The following is a 20,445-nucleotide window of genomic DNA, read 5'->3' as shown; positions in this document are numbered from 1 at the left end:
ATAAATAAATATATAATATACTGTAACCAAAAATATTGTATGTATTATAATGATTGACAATTTGATGTACAATTTAATTTTTTTTATTGATTTTTAGGTTTGCACTGAATTTGTGGAAATGTTATGTATCTTCATCTCATGATGTCAAATGTTTGTGCAAATTACCCATAATGCATATATCATCTCATATTTTAGATTGAATCACAATATGTTTAAAAGTCTTATGCAGTTTTTGTTCATAAATTACATTGATTTACAGCATCTTGTGTACTGCTCATATCTGAAATATTCTTGTGTACTCATTTATTATATTTTAATAATTATTCTAGTACTACGATAACTCACTTTTTAGTCTTACCTTAATTTAGACAAATATTTTTTAAATATGCTTTTTAACAATTACTTTAACCCAGGATAGGAAATTGTATTCTTTTCTTTTGCATACAGAGACAATGAAAGCATCATGTACAATTACAATTGTTCATTTAGAAAAGTCAGGTAAAAAAAAAAGCACACTTCCTGTTACACACAAGGGGTTATTTAACCTCTACCAAACAAACCCAGGAAGCCCCTCTTTTTTCCTGAAAAAATAAAAACACATGTATATATAAATGATTTGTTTTGTACATTTAGACACTAAAGTCACACTTAAAAATGTTTGAATGAGACCAAAGCAAGTGTCATTTATTTTAAATATTATTTGGACACTTTGTGATTGTCAAATGTTAGTGGAACATGTTCATAATTTATCTGCTGAACTCCACCTTTGGTTCTTCTTTTTAGACTCCTGTATAAACTTGAATAAAACTGCCTTCATACATCCACTGAAATCACCAAGAAACCAGTTGATTAAAAGTCAAATTCAAGTGTAGTTCTGAGAAAAGCTCTAGAATCATTTGTTTGCATATACCACTTGCTTTATTATTTTGTTCTGTAATGCGGTGAAATCCATACATTTAAAAGTATGACTTTAGTGTTCCGCTCTAGCATGATTACAAATGTAAAGACTGATATATAACAGACTCATTTATGATCTGTGTCTTAAATGTAATTATAAGCTAAAATATATGCTTTGCAATGTGTTATTTCTTGTGCTTTAAAATACTTCAATGAATCACATTTTACATGAAGTAATTTAACAGACACTTTTTTTCCAAAGCGTCTATCCAAAACCTAAACTCACCATCTTTGTCGAGTACTGTGTATGTTGTCGCCATTCCGGCCTGTATGTGGTCGGTCACATGACAGTGTAGCAGCCATGTGCCAGTATACAGTGGACGCATGATCACCGTCTGGAACATTCCGGGGAACAGATCAAACACGTCTGCTCGATGAGTACCACCAATCTGCAGGATTGACACACAGTCATCACACTGCTACTCTTAAAGATATCATTGTAGACAAAATCTCTATTCTAAATGTTTTTTGGACGAATGGACGGACGGAGAGAAACAGATGGATGGATGGATGGATGGGATGGGAATGGATTAGATTATGAAAAATGGATGGATGGGATAAATGGATGGATTGATTGATGGATAACCCATTGGAATTGGTAGATAGATGTATTCTTTACCTTGTCTAAATTTTTAATGTTTTTTAACCCATTGTATTGGGATGTATGGGATTGGAATTGATTTATGGAATGGTGGTTTACCCATTGTATTCTATTGTATTGTATGAATGGGTGGAATGATGGGTATATGGATGAATGAATGGATGGCATAAATTGAATTAATGGATTCTTTACGTTGTTTAAATAATAAATGTTTTTTCAACCCATTTAATGGATTGGGATGAATGGATGGAAGGATGGATGGATTGGGATGGGACTGGAATCAATGTATGGATGGGATTGGGATGGGATTGGCATTGATGTATGGATGAATAGTTAACCCATTGTTTGGATTGATGGATGGCTTACCCATGTATTGGATGGGATGGGATGGGATGGGATTGGAATCGATGGATGGATGAATGAATGGATGAATGTTTAACCCATCTATTGCATTGGATAAATGGATGGATTGGTAGATAGATGGATGAATGAATGGATGGATAAATTCCAAATGTTTTTTAAACCATTGGATGGATAGGATAGTATAGGATATGAATGAATGAATGGATAGACAGATTGACAGATGCTTTACCTTGTAGTCAAAGCTGTGTCCATGAAAGTGTGCAGTGTGTATGTCCACCTCATTACCCATCCCCATCAGATACCAGTATACTTTATCTCCCACCCGCATGTTGAGCCCTTTAAGATTTCCATAGACTAAGCCATTGATGCCTGTATTGGACAAATGAATGGCCAATGATTTACCATCAACACAGCAGACCCACATTAAATAGCATTTGGAGGTTCCAAAAGACACCTAGATGCTAGGTGTCACTAAATGTATTGTTTCACAAATGGTTTGACCCTAACCGTGCATCTTGTTGCTTTCAATAAACTCCTTATCCTCCTTCAACGTTTTAGGAGGATTTTTAACATGAGTTTTGATGTTGTCATCCAGATACCAGGATTGATTCTCATCAAACACCATGAACAGCAAAGCAAACTCCTCAAGCTCTTTCTTGAATCCCAGTTTCCGTGCCAGATTTTTTCTGCAGATGACCAGAGGCCCGATCAAACCACTGTACATGTCCTGCAGAGATTCAGATTTCAAATTTGCATTGCAAATATATGAATCATTATAGTTGTTTTCTTAGATAGGGAGTAGACATTTATGGATTTTATCAAAAGATTAGATTTAAACTGGTTCTGACATAAAAATAGCCCCATGATACATTTGGTTTCATTGGTTGTAAAAGGAAGTATATTCTGTGAAACGGATACTTTTTAGTCAAAAGATATGAGAGTTTGAAATTATGTTTAGATACCTTGATAACATCTACATTAGAGTAATACGCTCCAACACTGCATTCTTCTTGTTCTTCTGTCGGCCCAGCAGTCTTTGGTATGTACCATGTGTATGTTTGAGTTTCACCTTGGGTAAGCAAAATATATATATTTTTAAACTTTATTATAAACAATACATGTATTAAAAGTTGTTGAACATCAAATAGACTGAAAATGTTGAGTAGAGGTCATGGGTCATTTTTGACCAATGAATTTCCATGTCTTTTCTAGATGTTCATTATTACTGGATAAGGATTTTTAACACGATTTTATAGAGCTATTACTAAAAAAGAGCAGTTTCTAACTGATATTTTATTTTAGAGCTGAGCACTTTGAGGAAAAATATAATTCACTATAGGAATTTTAATTACTTTTCCACAATTTATTTTAAGTTTTTATTTGTTCTCATTACTTAGAACCCACAATTTTTAAATTCTCTGATATTTGAACATAAGAAACCCTGAATATACTAACATTCAAAGGATTAGACACATCTATTAGATGCCCCTGGCAGCCATTTTGAGTTTTCTGAAAAAAAATTATAATTAAAACTACTAGACTATTAGTCCGATTTGCACAAAATTTTGTATGTATCATGTAGAGTCCCTCATGTAAAAAAAAGTATCAAAATAGTATCAAAATAATTTTGATTCATCAAATCGTTCAGAAGATATAAGCCAATAAACTTTTTGGCAGTGGCCCAATTTACCTAGCAACTCTTCTGAATGATTAACATTTTTTATTTTAATTTCGTTCAAAATGGACTAACGGTTTAGGAGTTCGAAAAAGTGCCTTGGTGTTTTTTTTTTTTAAGATCTTGTCATATCAGCACAATATTTACCTGGACGTGTTGGAGTGATCCGAGGACTGTCAGTTTTAACCCCATGAGCATGTATAGAGTACAGCCTCTTAGCCATGTTTTTAAACACAATCTTCACTTTTTCCCCCACGTCACCATGGATCATGGGTCCTGAGGTGAACAATATCACAATTTAGCATATTTTGTAGGTTTAAAAACATTTACAGCAAATGATGAATTAAGCACTTGTCTACAGCATGAGCTGCAGATACTTACCCATAATCCCCAAGTGTTCCATATCAGCTGGTCTGTCTTTGGGTTTGGTGAAGGTTTCATCAGTGTACTCTCGGTACAAAACCTTCTTGTATTTTGAACCGATAAATTTACCCTCTTTCTTGAGGAATTCATTGCCTGGGCTGAATATTTATTAATTAATATGATTTATACATGAAGGTACTTTCACATTTTACAAATAGAGCACAACAGAGCGCAACTGTCGGGTTCTGGAAGTAAAAATCCTCCAGTGCATTAATTGAAGTTTTTTTTTATAATAGCGGAATTCCTGGTAATGAACTACACTACCCATGATCCTGAGGTGAAAGGATCCACCAATCAGAGAATCGCATCCAAAAAAGCACACTCCCATCACATACTGTGAATGATGCAATCAAGTCGGTCTTCCTACATTCTCAAACTACTTCTAAGATTTTACGTAAAGCACACACTTTGTATCTTTTTCTTTTCATCCAATTTTTAAACCTTTTTTCCTTCAAATCAAAGTTTGTAATGTTGGGATTCACTCTAGAGCTGGTTGGTTTTGTTCATGGCTTAGAACCAATTTTTCTAGGATTTTATGAAAATCCTTTGGAAAAAAATGAGAATGAATGGGAAAAATACTTCCAGGACCAAGACTGTTAAAACAGGTGGGTGGGCACTGTTGGGTGAAGACACCTTTCAGTGAACAAACTGTTAAGATCTTAGTATATACCTGTCCTTCAGATTATGGTTCAACTGCTCCTCCCATGTGCGGCTAGGCGAATAATCCCAGTCCATCTCCACAGCAGCAATATAATACTTCTTCTGATGCATCATCATATCAGATTGACGGTTCCAAAAGTGACACTTCTCCACGGTGTAGTTGGCTCTCATTCCAGCATGGTAATGATCCGTGGTTTTACACACCACCTCAAACTGACCTGCAGACACCGCACACGACATTATCAGATCAGCAAAATGTGTTTATTACTTTGATGATGTTACTTCAATATGCATGTCTATGCAAAATATTAAGGTAAGCAGTTTTCTTAAACGCATAGTTCTGACTCTAAATTCTGACTGGATGAGCTGTAAAGTGCCTTGATGCAGTCACATGTTCCTGTTTGGTATAGAACATAATTGCTCTTCGCCACAATGAGATCATAGAGAGAAAAGGGAATGATGGAAGGTTACCCATGCTGTCAGGCTCCATGATGACAGTGTGAGAGACATGAGGAAACACATTGATGGTATCTTTCCTGGTTCCTTTGTATATGAATCTGTTGCCTTCAAAGTAAAGTCCATGAATATCTGCTTCTGATCCCAGACCAGACAGATGCCAGGACACCTTATCACCTTTACACATATTCAAGCCTTTCAGATTTCCATACATGAATCCATTGAGTGCTGTGGATGAACAGTAAATGTTTAATTGGGTGATAAAGTGAAGGATATGGTTTGTGTCCTAAAGAAATAAGCATTTGTTTGAGGATTCTGACTAGTGCTCACAGTGCATTTTATTGGACTCCTGAAAGTCTTCATCATCTTTCTTGACAGATTTTGGCCGTTTTACGGATCTGTTGATGTTGTCATCCAAATACCAGCTCAAGTTCTCATCAAACACGGTTGCGAAAAGGTGAAACTCTTTTTCCACATTTTTCTGGATCGCAAAGAAAAAAAAGGAATAGAATAAAACAAACGTTGGCCAAGTTATTACCAAAGCGGTGTTACTAGGTTTGGTCCAACAACTTCCTTGTCAATTAGTAAGTTCAACTAGTAAGTTTATGTAGATTTGATCTAGATATGTTTTGACAGTGCAGTGTGCTTAAACTCACTAGCAGTAACTGTAACTCAGATAAGATGTTACGTCTCTAAATACATCCCTGTAACAGGGTTTACAATGGGCAAGAAGGAGGAGGGAACTGGTTGAACAGTCAAAATTATGTTTAATGAGAACTTACAAAGACATATATAAACACACATGGCAGCTGCTTCTGTGGCTCTCTATCTCTCTCTCTCTATCTCTCTTTCTCTCTCTCTCTCTCTCTCTCTCTCTCTCTCTAACAAGCGCATCCAGCTTGGCTTTTTCCCTCTCCTTGGCTGATTAGCCTGATTGGGGGCCGGCTGTGCACACTCATGTCCCAGCCCCACCCTCCTCCTCATCACACTCCTCCCTCTTTTGCCTCAGGCCGGGGAACCCTGGCATGACGTACATCCCTCCTACTCTTTTCCAAGGGGGGACGTCGCCCTTCCGGCAGTGCCTGACTGCAGGCTTTCCCCGCCTTTCGAGACCTGGGAGGGAGACAAGGGGTGAGTGAAAGTGCAAGGCAGAGTGACAGTGCAAGAGAGAGAGAGAGGAGAAAAAAAAATTTGATCGCCGGTTCCCAGACACGCCATTGCCCCGTCCTCGACCACTCCTCCACCCTCTGGCGGTTGACAGCCGCTCCTCCCTGGGCGAACTGGAGTGAGTCCTCCGACCCCTGGTGGTTGGAATGCCCCTCCGCATTCTGGTGGCTGGGACCGTGCCCGTACATCCCTGGCTGCGGCTCCACCGTTTCCAGGCGGCCGGCAGCGAGCCCCCCTCCCCTCGCAGATGGTGTGGCGAGGACTCCATGACAGGATATCCATCCTCCCTTGTGGGTTTCGGAACCAATGTAACAGGGTTTACAATGGGCAAGGAGGAGGCGGGAACCGGCTGAACAGTCAAAATAATGTTTTATGAAAACTTAAAAAGACATAAACATAATCTGCGTGTGTCTCTCTCTCTCTCTCTCTCTCTCTCTCTCTCTCGAACTGCCACATCTGGCTCGGCTTTATCTCTCTCCTCGGCTGATTAGCCAGATTTGGGCCGGCTGTGCAAACTCACGGCCCACCCCGCCCTCCTCCTTGTCACAATGCCCTTTAAATCCATCAAAGCAGTACTTTTGCAACAAATCCACCGGCAAAATATATGAATCCAATTACTGTCAGTCTTATGTACACATGCAGATGGATGTCATTAACCATTGCATTGCCTCTTGCTCTGTGTTCAGCTGCTTGACCATTGCATTTTCTAAGGTGATGATATTACATTCTGTCTAGCTGTTAAACAGCAAGGCCTGATTGATGTCTTGTGGAAACGTACTTAAACTAGCGTAATTATACAGGGCTTTGACAAGACCGACTAGTCAAAAATATGTAGTTTTGCAAATCCCTAACTGTTACAGAATAGATTATTTTTAATAGTTCTGCGTCCACCTCACACCTGCTTCCCTGATTTTAGGGTTTTGGGTTTGCAGATCAGAAGGGGTCCAACAAGCCCTGAGTTGGTGTCACGAACGGGATCCACTGCAGAGTAGTACAGGTAGGTGATGCAGTCAGGGTCATTTTTGGTAGGTCCTCCACCCTTGGGCACCACCCACTCATATTGATAGGTGGTGTCAGGACGGACCATTGCAGCAGGAAGTGGCTTGACCACTCCTGAAAGAGATCAAGACAACTCAACTTAATTTAGACAAATTATACTTTAAAGATTATTTATTATTATATTTTCCAGAATTTAGTTTATCCTGTGTTAAGTATTACTGTATAAATATTAAATACAACATGAATGAGTATTTACAAATAATTTTACTTCTATAAATATTCAGAATGAAACATAATATTCAATGGAAATGTAGGGCAGGACTTAATTTGTATTTAAAATTAAATGTATGTCCAATTCAGCAGTGGATTGAGGAGGACACCCACTTATAGGAGGCTTTTTGACCTGGGTGTGGAGTCTGTTTGATTAATTTTGATATGACATTGACATTAAAGTTTGCACACTTAAAATTGATGAATTTCTTTGTTTACTCTGCAAATCCAGTCTTGCACTCACTAATCAGTCAGATTATACAGAGGGCGAACTTCGCTCCCTCATAGATTTGTACTGATTTGTTTGAGTTCTGCCTGGGCTGTAAAATACACTTTTACGAAATAAACCCTGACTGTGATGCAACATTAGACTCAGTAGACAGTCTGCTATCACATAACCCTTCATTACTCGAGCTTTCTCAATATCATTGAGATCATTCTCTTACTTGCTTCTTTCTTGAGTTCCCGGAGCTTTTTGGCAGTGTATGACTCTGCGTTAGAACATAAATCAAAATAACAGAATAAGATCATTGTTTTCAGGTGTGTGATTCCTGTATGTTTTTACGTATTTATGTAATAAGGACCATTCGTTACCTTCAAGGACATTGTGGTAGAGTGTGCCGTCCATTTCGATGCTATATTGCACTCCATGAGGTTGAATACTGTAAGGCCTGCTCGCTTTATTTCTAAATGTCACTTTAATTGTGTCCTCTTCCTCCGCTCTGATGATTGGACCTGCAATACAAATTAAAGAGGTTCATTTGTGTTTTCAGTGATCTCAACATTGTAAATAATTACACAACGTGTTTTGATTTCTCCTGAAGTCACAGCTAATAAAGTAGTTTCTCTGCGATATACTGCTAAATGTGCTAAATTAATTAACTTTCAAAGTTAAAGCCATGGAGTATTTAATACAGCATATGTACAACTTAAGTTCTATGGACAGCAGCATCTATAAGACGAAGGCAGATTAAATTAAGTTCAGTCATAAAACTCTACATGTAATCTATTAGTCAATTGGCTTGCATATTCTATGGTCAAAGATGATAGGTTCTTTGACATGTAATCTCTTGGCCAATCAATTTGTGTACTCTCTCTTTGTCTAAAATTGTAATTGCTTTGTTGTTTGCAGATAAACCAGTTTCCCTGCAGTGTGCTATGAGAGTTTTCTCTCTGAAACCCTCCTCCTCCTCAGCACCACAGGTTTAGATCTGGTTCACAGGGATTTTACAGTCCTGTGATATCCTCCATGCTTGATGCACCATGTCTTACGAATGTCTAATTGTGCAGCAGCAGCAGTGTGTCTTTCAAGCTCAACACAGCGTGTCTGTGCATTTTCTAGCAGTAACAAGTTTTCATACTTGCTCTGCAGCAGCAGCAGCTGCAACAGCGTAAGCAGATTTAGTCTGCCAAGACCAACCCTACCATCTTTACATAACACCTTAAATTTATTCAGAGAGTTATCATGACTAAACATCTAATTTTATGTTACTGACGGGTTGAGTTTGCCCCATGTAAATGTGTCTTTGTGTCAAGAAACTCTAGTTGGATTCACCCTAAACCAGCAGCAAATGTAGGAAGCAGCAAAAGTACTCTCATGTGTGTTTCCACAGCACAACACTTACCATCTAGACATTACCCCTGTAAATAGCAATTTTATTACCTAAAATGCCCAGGTGTTGCTCCTCAGGCGTCCTCTCTTTGCGCTTGGTGAATGTCGCATCAGTGTATTCCACATATTGCACCTTTTTGTATTTGCCCCCGATGCGGTCATTATAGTTATCAAAGTATGTGTCAGATACACTGTGAATATGAGAAACACAAGCACAAATTCAAGGAACAAAAGGACATGCCCCATAATTTCAACATGAATCTAAGCTAGGGTTCTTTAAACCTTTTCTGGCCAAGGACCCCTTGGTGGATAAAGACAGAGCCAGGAGTTACATATTAAATAAAACCAAGTGTTGCATTAAGCCTGGCTTAAAATTACATGCATATAGTACCATATCAATGTACCTGTATTTATATACTTTGTTATGATGGATACACTGCAAAGCAGTTAAAATAATGTATATTGATGTACAGTCATATTGTATATTACATTTTATATTTCAATTTTCACATGTAAGGGATGGTAAACATTTAGCTGTAGTTTAGCTTTAAAGTTAACTATACATTTTATTTTTGTTTAATGCATCTTTTCATTTTTTCACAAAAATAGTTCAGTTGATCAAACAATAATTTCCATACCCCTGTAGTACCGCAGCAGACCCTGTTAAAGAGTCCTGTTCAAAACAAAGATTTTAAAGGGATAGTTCATCCAAAAAAGAAAATTCTCTATATCAATATGCCCTTTTTTGCTATAAATTCTCTTCCCTACCCAGTAGGTGGCAATAAGCACAAAGAACATCTAGGTTACTGTCGTAACCCCCATTCCTTGATGGAGGGAACGAGATGTTGTGTCGGTGAAGTGACACTAGGGGTCTCTCTTGAGAATCGTGCTGAATTAATATGTAGCCAGGAACAGAATCGTGCATCTATTTAGTCAGGTTTTGCACTGAGGAGCCAAGAATAAGGTTCGGCCGTTACAGTGGTTGGTACAGTATTGTGACACAACGTCTCGTTCCCTCCATCAGGGAACGGGGGTTACGACAGTAATCTAGACATTCCCCTTCGACGTTGTGTCAGCGAAGTGACACTAGGGGTCCCTATCCAATAATGCCATGACACTGAACCATGTTACGTGAACTAATGATGTGGGTGCAAGCAAGCTGTTGCGTGCCAAAGGAGCTGCCCGCACCAGGCTGCATGTAACTTTCCCCAACGCCCCAAAGAAAAACGTCATACTCTTTTTAGGTTCCCGGCATCCCTCTGCTCTTGAGGGGACAAAGCGACGTGCCAAGCATGGGAGCAGGCCATGCCAGATGCAGCCTTTTCTCTCTCTGGGTTTTCCATAGGGCTATTAGATACGGCTGGGGCCATCTAATGCTATAACATGCATCGGGGAAGGTGTTCTTTTCCAACTCCTATTCTTTCAGGGGGAAAAGACCTCGTGGAGACCACATCCTGCCCAGGCTGGGGAGGTCACATGTGGCAAATATGTCACATGGGCTTATGAGCCACACATGGAAGTGGCGCGGTGGGTAATTCCAATCTTATCTCTCGGGTCGTACTTTCAGAGTAAAGCTAGGAAATTGCTCTTCGTCTGCTGCGCATCTAACTTGTGGCCTTCCTCAAGGTTCTATTTTAGCGCCTTCTCTCTTTTCCCTCTACATCTTACCACTGGGCACCATTCTAAGAAGACATGGGGTATCTTTTCACTGCTATGCAGACGACACCCAATTGTATGTTCCAATCAAGAGAAATGATCCCTCTGCCCTTTCATCATTGTTAGGTTGTCTGGATGAAGTAAAATTTTGGCTGGATAAATTATTTTTTTTTTAAATGAAAACAAAACAGAGATCATTGTTTTCGGGTCCACTGGTAATCCCCAGGCTGTTACCTTTGACCTAGGCAGACTAGCGGCATTTAGTTCTGCAAGTGTGCGGAACTTGGGCGTTTGTCTGGATGAGTCTTTAAATTTTGAAAAGCAAATCTCTTCTGTAATAAGCTCTAGTTTTTATCACCTGCGGCTGTTGTCAAAAGTCAAACCTTTTCTTAATCACAAAACTCTTGAGATGGCTGTTCATGCTTTTATCACCACACGTGTAGATAACTGCAATTCACTTTACTGCGGTATCTCGAAACGCAAACAGCTCGTCTTCAACTGGTGCAAAATGCCGCTGCAAGATTCCTCACAAATGGTCGGAAAAGTGACCACATCACCCCAATTCTGAGGTCTCTTCACTGGTTGCCCATTCATTTCAGAACTGAGTTTAAAATCCTGTTATTTGTGTACAAAGCTCTATGCAACCAAGCCTAGCTACCTAACTGAACTGCTTCAACCTTACACGCCGTCAAGAAGTCTGAGATCAGGTAAAAAAATCTGTTACAAGTCCCTCAATGCAGACTTAAACGTAGGGGATCGAGCCTTTTCTGTGGTTGGGCCTCGGTTGTGGAACAATTTGCCCTTGGACGTTCGGATAGCCCCTTCTGTGATTTCTTTTAAGTCACTTTTAAAAACGCACTTGTTCTCTTTGGCCTACAAATAAGGTGCATATACGTGTATATGTATGTGTATATGTGTACATATATGTGTGTGTATGTATGTGTGTGTATGTATATATATATACGTATGTGTATGTGTGTGTGTATGGGTGTTTCTATAGATATATTTATACTTATATATTTTTTTCTGTCTATTTTATATTTCTCTCCTTCGAGTATGATACTAGTATTAAACCTGTTACTGTTTTCTCTGTTTTTATTTTCTACTACTGATAGTCTCTGAGACTGCTTGGACGTCTCCCGTTTTAAGGTGTTCTTAACCTTGTTGTACTGTTTTATGATGTGCTACTACACATGGTGTTGGTGTCTTTTAATTTTGTAGTTCTGTAAAGCACTTTGGTCAGTCAGTGGCTGTTATAAAATGTGCTATATAAATAAAATGAACTTGAACTTGAACTTGAATTGAGTAGGTGGATGCCCACTTTCCTTAGCGGGGCAAGGGCTGCCTTTGCAACCTTTGTGAAGGCTGTAAGTGGTGCCCTAACCCGAGGAACCAATCGTCTAGCCGTGAGAGCTGAGGCGGTATGGGGAGTTCTGGTCCAGCCCAGCACACACGGCGGACTGGGCAAGTATACAGGACATCTGCGCGTCGGGCTTAGACTGGGCGAGCAGACCTGAAGGCGGTTCCGATGCAGCGCCGATATTCTCATCCAGCTCGGGGGGTCTGGAGGTGACATCAGACTAGCTGTGAGGCGAGCTGGTCTCGCATTGGACCCGGAAGGGGGCAAACGAGCGTGCTGGGGGCGGGTGGTTCGTGGGGATTCACCCGGTGAAATGCTCCCGCTGTACTCCCCAGATCGTGTACATCGCCAACCGGAGGAAGGAAAGCCACGATCGCAATGTTGCCATGGTCATTTTCTTGCAATGAACCATTCATAAATGCTGCCTCAGTGTGATCGCAGCCCAGACATGTGAGGCAGTGCCCATGACCGTCAGAAGCGGAAAGATATCTGCCGCATCCAGGAACTACACAAAGGCGGAAAGGCATCTTTAAAAAGACGTTCAATGCCGGTGTGTTACTCTTATAGTGAAAATATTCTTTTAGAGGGTGTTTGCTCTTTTAGAAGCGCTGTCGAAGCACCCAGGGGCGTAGACTGCACTGGCGTGCAGAGAAGAGAAAGCCGCTGGTAACGTGCCACAAGATCCAACAGCAAAAACTCTGTAGAAGTGCTTAGTGGAACAGTAGTGGAATTGTAGCTTGCTGAACACACAACCGCTCGGCTTCAAAGAAAAAATCTGACTAAACAGATGCACGACATGCAAATTTTGTTCGTCAATTCTTATTGGACTTTTCTCAAAGCTCAGAGACCCCTAGTTTCACTTCACAGACACAACTTCGAGTGAGTGACAGAAGGGGAATGAGAATTGCCAGAAACAAAAGAAGAATGTGAAAGTTAAAGTTTAAAGGTTTATAGTAAAAAAGGACTTCAAAATGTATCTGTTCCTCACCCACACCAACCATATCGCTTCAGACGATATGGATTAAAACACTGGAGTCGAATTGATTTATTTTATGCTTCCTTTATCTGCTTTTTGAAGCTTTACAATTTTGGTCACCATCCACTTGATTGTGTGGATTTACAGAGCCGAGAGGATGACATGAGGGTGAGTAAATGATGAGAGAATTTTCTTTTTTAGTGAACTATTCTTTAAAAAAAATTTGTTACCTGTCATCAACAAGTTTCTTTCCTGAATATTGGTTTATCTCCGTCGGCCCATAATCCCATATGATTTCCTCAGCGGCGATGAAATACTGTCTCACTTCTCCAAATGGTCTGGGTTTATGCACATTTGGGAAACACTGCTTAATCTCAAAAATGGCTTGCATGCCAGCTAATAGGGGGAGAAATGTAATTAATTCAACACATTAAAATTTGTAAGCATCATTTATGACTTTACGGGGCAATAAGCGTTAACATCTGACTTTTATCTGTTAAATGCAAACACGCAAGATAACTGACAGGTAGAAAGCATTTCTTATTGGAATTGGCCATTATATGTTCCGTAAACTTGCAGCAAATTTGCCAGTGATAATTTTCAAATTAAATGAGCTTTGCGGCAAACGTGCAGAAAATTGTCCATTGTTACCAAAGGTCTGCCGGAGGTTCACCAAAACTGGCGAACAGCTGCAAACTTCTGGCAAACATTTGCGGTGAATCAAAAGCTCATTTGCTTGTGAAAATAACAAGTGGGAAATTTGCTGCAAAGTTGCGGCAAGTTTGTGGCTAGTTTAGATTTTTTATTGTGAAATAAAACCCCAAAATTATAACAAGACTTGAAAGGCGCTGATCTAACCCCACTGTACCTCCGAGATGGTCGTTAACTTGACAGCTTAGCAGCCATTGGCCGGGATTATCCGCCACCATCTCCACATTGACAAATGTAGCCGGGAACAGACTGACAGTGTCAACATGGTGCTGTCTGTCCGTCAACACCTGTCCGTGGAAGTATGCTGAGTGAATGTCCACCTCGTTCCCCATCCCAAACAGGTGCCAGTGGATCTTATTGCCCATACACATACTGAGATCCGGCAAATTTCCGTAGACATAACCGTTAATAGCTACAACAAAGTGGACACAGGAAATGGATATTTCTGCCTCAAGATTTACTCATGGGTACAGAGTAGTTTTCAGAAGATTCTAGAACAGGATTTGACCTACATTGACCAGAATCATCTGGGATATTATTAGTGTACTCACAGTGCATTTTATTGCTCTCCTGAAAACCCTCATCATCTTTGTTGACTTTGGCAGTCGCTGAGCAGTAAGTCTTGATGTTTTCATCCAAATACCAGCTGAGATTCTCGTCAGACACCGTAAACATCAAGGTGTAAAGATAGTCACCTGACTTATCGCCATGGACATCCAGAGAGCCTGAGAATTACACAAACAAAAATGATTCAGTCATTTTTGCTGGTCTATGAAGTATTACTCAACATTTGTATAATATTCTGTACGAGCAAAAACAAGAAATTGTTGTTATATTGTCAGCCTGATCTTATGACAATAATGTGACTATGGTGGCATTTTTGCAAAATTATATTACATTGTTCCTTACATGAAGTGGGTCAGTTCTAAGATGAAATGTCCACTTTGTGGCGTTGAAAGCAAGTTAAATGTTCTCCCAAACAGGGTAGTAAAGATGTAACTCACTGCGTAACCACCATAGCAGGATACATCGTTGTAGAAATTAACTAGCAAATCACAACTGTTTCTCAAAACTGTAGTAGCTATGTCACACATTCATCACTCAAACCACATTGGTTGAGCTGTCGTTAATGACGTAACTCAGGGGGTGGAGTAATAAAAATAGGTTGGTTTCCTTAGACTTCGGTGTTCCCCTGATGCACTTGAGCATATGCACTCGTAAAAAACATATTAACTGCACACTTATGCATTATCATAAACACATAAAAGCAGTGTTCCCCGACAGAAATCGTATGGGATAAAGCACTTTCTCTTCTCAGCCTTTGTCCTTAAAAAGGCTTCAATCGCATTTACGTGACATTTCAGAATGACACTTTTTGCCAAACCCCGGAAATGTTTTTTTTTTCTTAAATGCATGTATCGAAAGTTTAGACAGAAATAAACATATATGGAATGAAAGATACAGAAGCCTCAGCGATGTCAAATGATGTCCACACAACAAGGAACTATACTTCTAACCACAGGTGGAGAACTTTCAAAACACAGAATGTTCGTTTGAACAACGGTTTCGGGAAACATTAAATCGTTAACTATGTTGGTAATGATGGAACGTGGGACCATAGTTGGCTAACTATGCTTTTGGGAAACACTCCCCAGATGAGGGTTTAAAGGTTAATGCTCTATCGAATTTTAAATCAACAAAATAGTGTACCTCCCTACCCTAAACCTTAAACCTAAACCTAACCGATAGTGTGTCAAAAACCAAATGTTAGGGTTAGTCTTAAGGTTAGATTAGTGTTAGGACTTTGCATTGTGCCTAAAACCAAACCCAAAGAAAATTACTTGTACCTTTTTTACATATGATGAGAGGTCCAATGAGACCTGAGGCGATGTCTTTAGGGGCTTTAACATGAGAGTGGTATATTCTCGTCAGGCAGTTAGTGTCATCTTTAGCAGGACTGTGGGAAGCAGGTAGAGTCCAAATGTATGTGAAGGACTTCCCAGGGGCTACAGAATCATCTGTTTTCTCCATCTTCTCTGATGAATCGGGATACAGAGCTCCTGGAAAGACAATTTCACAGTATGATAAATTCAACAGAAAAAAAAAAGATTTATTGTGAATCATTTTAATGTTTTATTTAGCCAAAGTATGAAAACATTTTGAAAATAATATGTAATTGTTAGTATTTAGTATACATAAAATATGTTAATGATTCATTCAAGCTTGGAAAGAAAAAGGAGTTTGCCATTTCATTCCAAAAATGTCCACAGGGCCAAAAGTAGCCACAATTGTAGAAACATCCACCAATGGACGCAAACCTTCATGAGTCTTGTTGTAGCTCAGGCCGTGAGCATGAATGGAGTACGCTCGTTTGGCCATATTTTTCAGATGTACAATAACCGTGTCATCTTCCTCTGCACTGATGAGGGGCCCTAGGTAGCCCAGCCACTTCGGCTTTTCTATCTCCTGCCTGTAGGTGGCATCAGTATATTGATGGTACACTGCCTTCTTATACACCCGCCCAATCCGACGCTCGCCCCTCTCCAGAAACACCTGTGCATCTCTGTCAAACACCATAACAGTTCTGTCTGTGAAGATTTCTCATATAGAACAGCTTACTTAATAATTTACATCATTTAAGAAAGTGTTAATGCAAGTAACCTCTTACCCAGGTTCAAATACATTTTTGTGAAAGTCAAGCAGCAATAACAATTACATTGCAGACATTAAACCTTTAAATGTTTAAAACCAAGACATTCTAATAAAATGTTCATTTGTAACTTCTTCTATTCAGGTTGATTTTGTCTATGAATGTTTTAGGATAAATTTAACTGAGAATTTTTTTTTACAGTGTTATAGACCCCCAGTGGTCATGGTATAGGAAAATATGGCTCAAAGCTATGAGTAGATTTACCAATATTTATAATATTTATATTATATTTGATTGTGAGTGTATGTCTGTCTATGTGTGGCCCTGCGATGGACTGGCGACCTGTCCAGGGTGTCCCCCGCCTTTCGCCCAATGTTAGCTGGGATAGGCTCCAGCCCCCTGCGACCCTGTACACAGGATAAGCGGTTGACGATGGATGGATGGATATTATATTTGATCACTATGAATTTACATGGTATTCTCAGTTATTGCGAGTGAACATAAAGCTTAGTGCGAAGTGAAGCAAACTAGTGTGAGTAAACGCAAAACTTAGTATGAGGGAAAGCAAAACTTTCTGCGAGGAAACGCACACTATTGTAGGTTAATGCAAACTTTTGCAAAGAAACTCAAAAGTCATTGTGAGGGAACGCAAAACTTAGTGCAAGGGAACACAAAAATGATTGCAAGGATACCTAGAACTTATTGCGAGGGAAAGCACACTATTGCGATGAAAACTCTTGCAAAGGAACTCAAATCTTAGAGCGAGGGAAATAAAACAAAACGTTTTGCGAGGGAACGCAAACTATCGCAAAGGAACTCGAAACATATTGTGAGGGAATTCAAAATGTATTGCGAGAGAATGCAAACTATTTCGAGGTAATGCAAACTCTTGCCAAATAATTTAAAAGTTATTGCGAGGGAATGCAAACTTAATACGAGGGAAAGCAAAACTTTCTGCAAGGGAACTCACACAACTGCAAAGGAACTCAAAACCTATTGTGAGAGAACGCAAACTACTGCAGAGGAACTAAAAATTATTGTGAGGGAACACAAAACTTAGTGCAAGGGAAAGCAAAACTTTCTGCTAAGGAATGCACACTGAGTTTTGCATTCCCTTGCTGTAAGTTTTGTGTTCCCTTGCAAATGTTTGAGTTCTCTCACAATAAATTTTGCATTTCCTCACAATAGTTTTCTTTCCTTTGCACTAAGATTTGAGTTCTATCCGGAAGACTTGAAGACTTGAGTGAGATTGAAGATGACATTTATTTGATGAATATAAAACAGAAAAGTAATGTCTCTCTTTGGCGTATGGCGGTCCAAAGAAGTTGTACTCGGAACCGTCATATCCTGACGGAGATAGGAGGCAGGGGCGAGGAGCCTACCCACGTGCAGGACGGGACTCAACTGGTGGTGGTGGAGGTTGCTGTGTTAGCACACTGAAACAGCAATGTGATAGATTGTGAGAAGACTTATAAAGCAACGGCTTACATGTGATTGGCTGGGAATTACCCAGCTAATGGTGCGATGATGTACAGCTGCTAGTCTTCCCTCTAGAACTACGCTGCGCTTACATTTCCCTCGCAATAACTTTTAAATTATTTTGCAAAAGTTTGCATAATTTCCCTCGCAATAAGTACTTTCTAGCAATCAGTTTTGCATTTCCTTGCAATAGTTTGCATTCAATCACAATACAGTTTGCTTTCCCTCATACTAACTTTTGCATTCGGTCACAGTAAGTTTTGAGTTCCTTTGCAAAAGTTTGATTTCTCTCACAATACATTTTGTTTTCATTCGCAATAAATTTTGCATTTCCTCACAATAAGTTTTGAGTTCCTTCAAACTATTGCAAGAGAACTCTAAACGTATTGTGAGGGAACACAAAACGTATTGCTAAGGAACGCAAACTATTGCGAGGGATTGAAAATCTCTTTTAGAAAATAAATTCCACCCCTGTCCTCTAAGTGGCTCCTTAGAAATTCCCTAATTGCATGCATGTTTCTGGGTGTATTATTAATTTATTCCTCAATAAAAAGTGTCGGTTTCAAAAGTGAGAGGGAAATTACTGACCTAAAGCGAGTATTTATCAGGTCATATGATCTCAGCTTGGCAACACCCATGAGGGTGCACCCGGTTCCATTTACTGTAGAACAAATCAGCTTTTTCTAGAAGACTGATTTAAGTGGAGTCTTCATCTCATGTGAATGTACATCATTTTTTATGTATTATTTTTAAATACCTTTTATTTCTTTATATTTAGCAACAAATTACTGGGTGCACATTTAAATCATATATACTGTAAACACATTTATTCCAGACAGAACTCGTAACTCATGTTGTGAAGTACACAACTTCTCAGAAGTGTTTGTACTCACTCATCCTCCTTTATGGTTTTGTTCCGAATCAGATTTATCCCACTAGGAGCATAATCCCACTGAATCTCCTTAATGGCAATGAAATATTCCCTCGTGATGCAGGATGCAATTCCAGCACAACACAAAACCACGAGTAGCGTCCACTGCAGCCCCTTCATTCTGCATCAGTGGGATCTGGATATCAAAAAAGAGCAGAATGCTTCACTGCTTTAAATGTTACATAGTGACATCAGTCAACCAATCACAGCAGATGAGGACAAGTGACAGTGGACTAATACATAGAAGTGGGCTGTCTTGCAGTATGTGACCTGATGAGTTTACTGGAAATATGTGACCCCATTAACTCTGGGAACTTCTGTCTATCAGAAAAGCCAGGGTCAGTTGTTTTCAACAAACTGTCTGATAATTGAGATTTCAATTCAATATTTAATGTTAAATTTAGACATTATTGTCATCAAACCTGGCACAACCTGTCTTGCCATTTAGGTGCCAACGAGAGAACTAAAATGGAGTGGAAGATAAGTAAAAATGTTTGGTCTGTTTCTCACATAAAGAAATTGTACAGCTTCAAAAGACTTGCAATATAGTGTACAAGTTATATGGACTACTTAATGATATTTTTACACAAGTGTGAATAAATAATGACAGAATTGTCTTTTTTGCTAACAAATGTTTTACTATTCTGCATTTGTATTTGAATTCGGTACATAAATTGTTTGGACAAGTGAAATGGGATAAAGATGGGATATTGTGTGTAGTTTTCAATACTGCAGAGTTTCGATACAGTAATACTAATAAGAATAGTTATTCAAGTATTGTTTGAATGTGTTTGCGGATGGTTAATGTGAAAAACATTGCAGAACTGAAAAAAGTCATCTTTTTTACATTATGTAAGTCTGCACTTTTTGTTTAATCAATAGTGTTTTGGGAATGTATGTCATGTTGACTTAAACCTGAATAAAGGTCAGAAACTACAGAGAAACTATCCAAATTCTTGATACCAAGAGTGGAATTACTACTAGTGAATGTGCTCATTTCTGATATCTGTAATTACATTTTTACTAGTTAAAACATAAATTCTTGATGTAAAAAAATTATGTAATTTCTCTCAGCATTACACAGTTAGAATGTGTATTTCTGAGAGTAATGACATCTTGTGACATTATCAATATAAAAATTGAGAATTTCACAATTATCTGTCATTTACTCAAAGCGCAACTACAAACTTTTTATTTGTACTAGTCAGCAATGCAATTCTTACTAGTAAAAATAATTTTTATATACAGTAAATAATTACACTAGTGCAAATGTCCATGCCTAATATCAACTGAATTGCAACTAGTAAAAATGCTAATTTATGATATCAGTAATTTGGTTGGTTTTCACTATAGGCAAGCCTTGCCTCACCGCCAGCCTTGCACTTCCGAAGCTCGTGAGCCTGACGCAATGTTGATTGCTGCATCGGAGAGCGCCTTGGTGATGTCAGACACCGAGGATTTGACCTGGCTGCCACCTTCGGGTGTGGCAGTCCAGTCCG

General features: G+C 39.1%; 1 protein-coding gene across 1 annotated transcript; it reads right to left on the bottom strand.

Moving 5' to 3' along the window:
* Window positions 1-102: 102 nt before the first annotated feature.
* Window positions 103-19,101, bottom strand: LOC127641147 (ceruloplasmin-like). Its single transcript, XM_052123941.1, has 20 exons — window positions 18,909-19,101; window positions 16,205-16,449; window positions 15,734-15,946; window positions 14,438-14,611; window positions 14,044-14,298; window positions 13,406-13,571; window positions 9,235-9,374; window positions 8,166-8,306; window positions 8,018-8,062; window positions 7,201-7,415; window positions 5,466-5,616; window positions 5,151-5,363; window positions 4,690-4,897; window positions 3,978-4,117; window positions 3,744-3,872; window positions 2,884-2,990; window positions 2,429-2,648; window positions 2,151-2,290; window positions 1,184-1,346; window positions 103-581 (listed from the first exon to the last, which is right to left on the bottom strand). Exons 1-20 carry the CDS (start codon window positions 19,064-19,066, stop codon window positions 541-543), a joined length of 3,264 nt encoding a protein of 1,087 aa, XP_051979901.1. The 5' UTR covers window positions 19,067-19,101; the 3' UTR covers window positions 103-540.
* Between the last annotated feature and the right edge of the window lie 1,344 nt (window positions 19,102-20,445).

Source organism: Xyrauchen texanus, chromosome 50 (assembly GCF_025860055.1).
Source record: "Xyrauchen texanus isolate HMW12.3.18 chromosome 50, RBS_HiC_50CHRs, whole genome shotgun sequence".
NCBI classification, from domain to species: Eukaryota; Metazoa; Chordata; class Actinopteri; order Cypriniformes; family Catostomidae; genus Xyrauchen; species Xyrauchen texanus.
The sequence above is the reverse complement of the archived record's forward strand: the minus strand, read 5'-3'. Positions and strand labels throughout refer to the sequence as shown.

Coding starts and splice junctions, on each gene's coding strand:
- LOC127641147 (XM_052123941.1), bottom strand. CDS start 19,066: ATGAAGGGGCTGCAGTGGACGCTACTCGTGGTTTTGTGTTGTGCTGGA. Junction 14,299..14,437: donor GGAGAGCAATAAAATGCACT/GTGAGTACACTA, acceptor ACTTTGTTGTAG/CTATTAACGGTTATGTCTAC. Junction 7,416..8,017: donor GGAACTCAAGAAAGAAGCAA/GTAAGAGAATGA, acceptor GATCTCTTTCAG/GAGTGGTCAAGCCACTTCCT.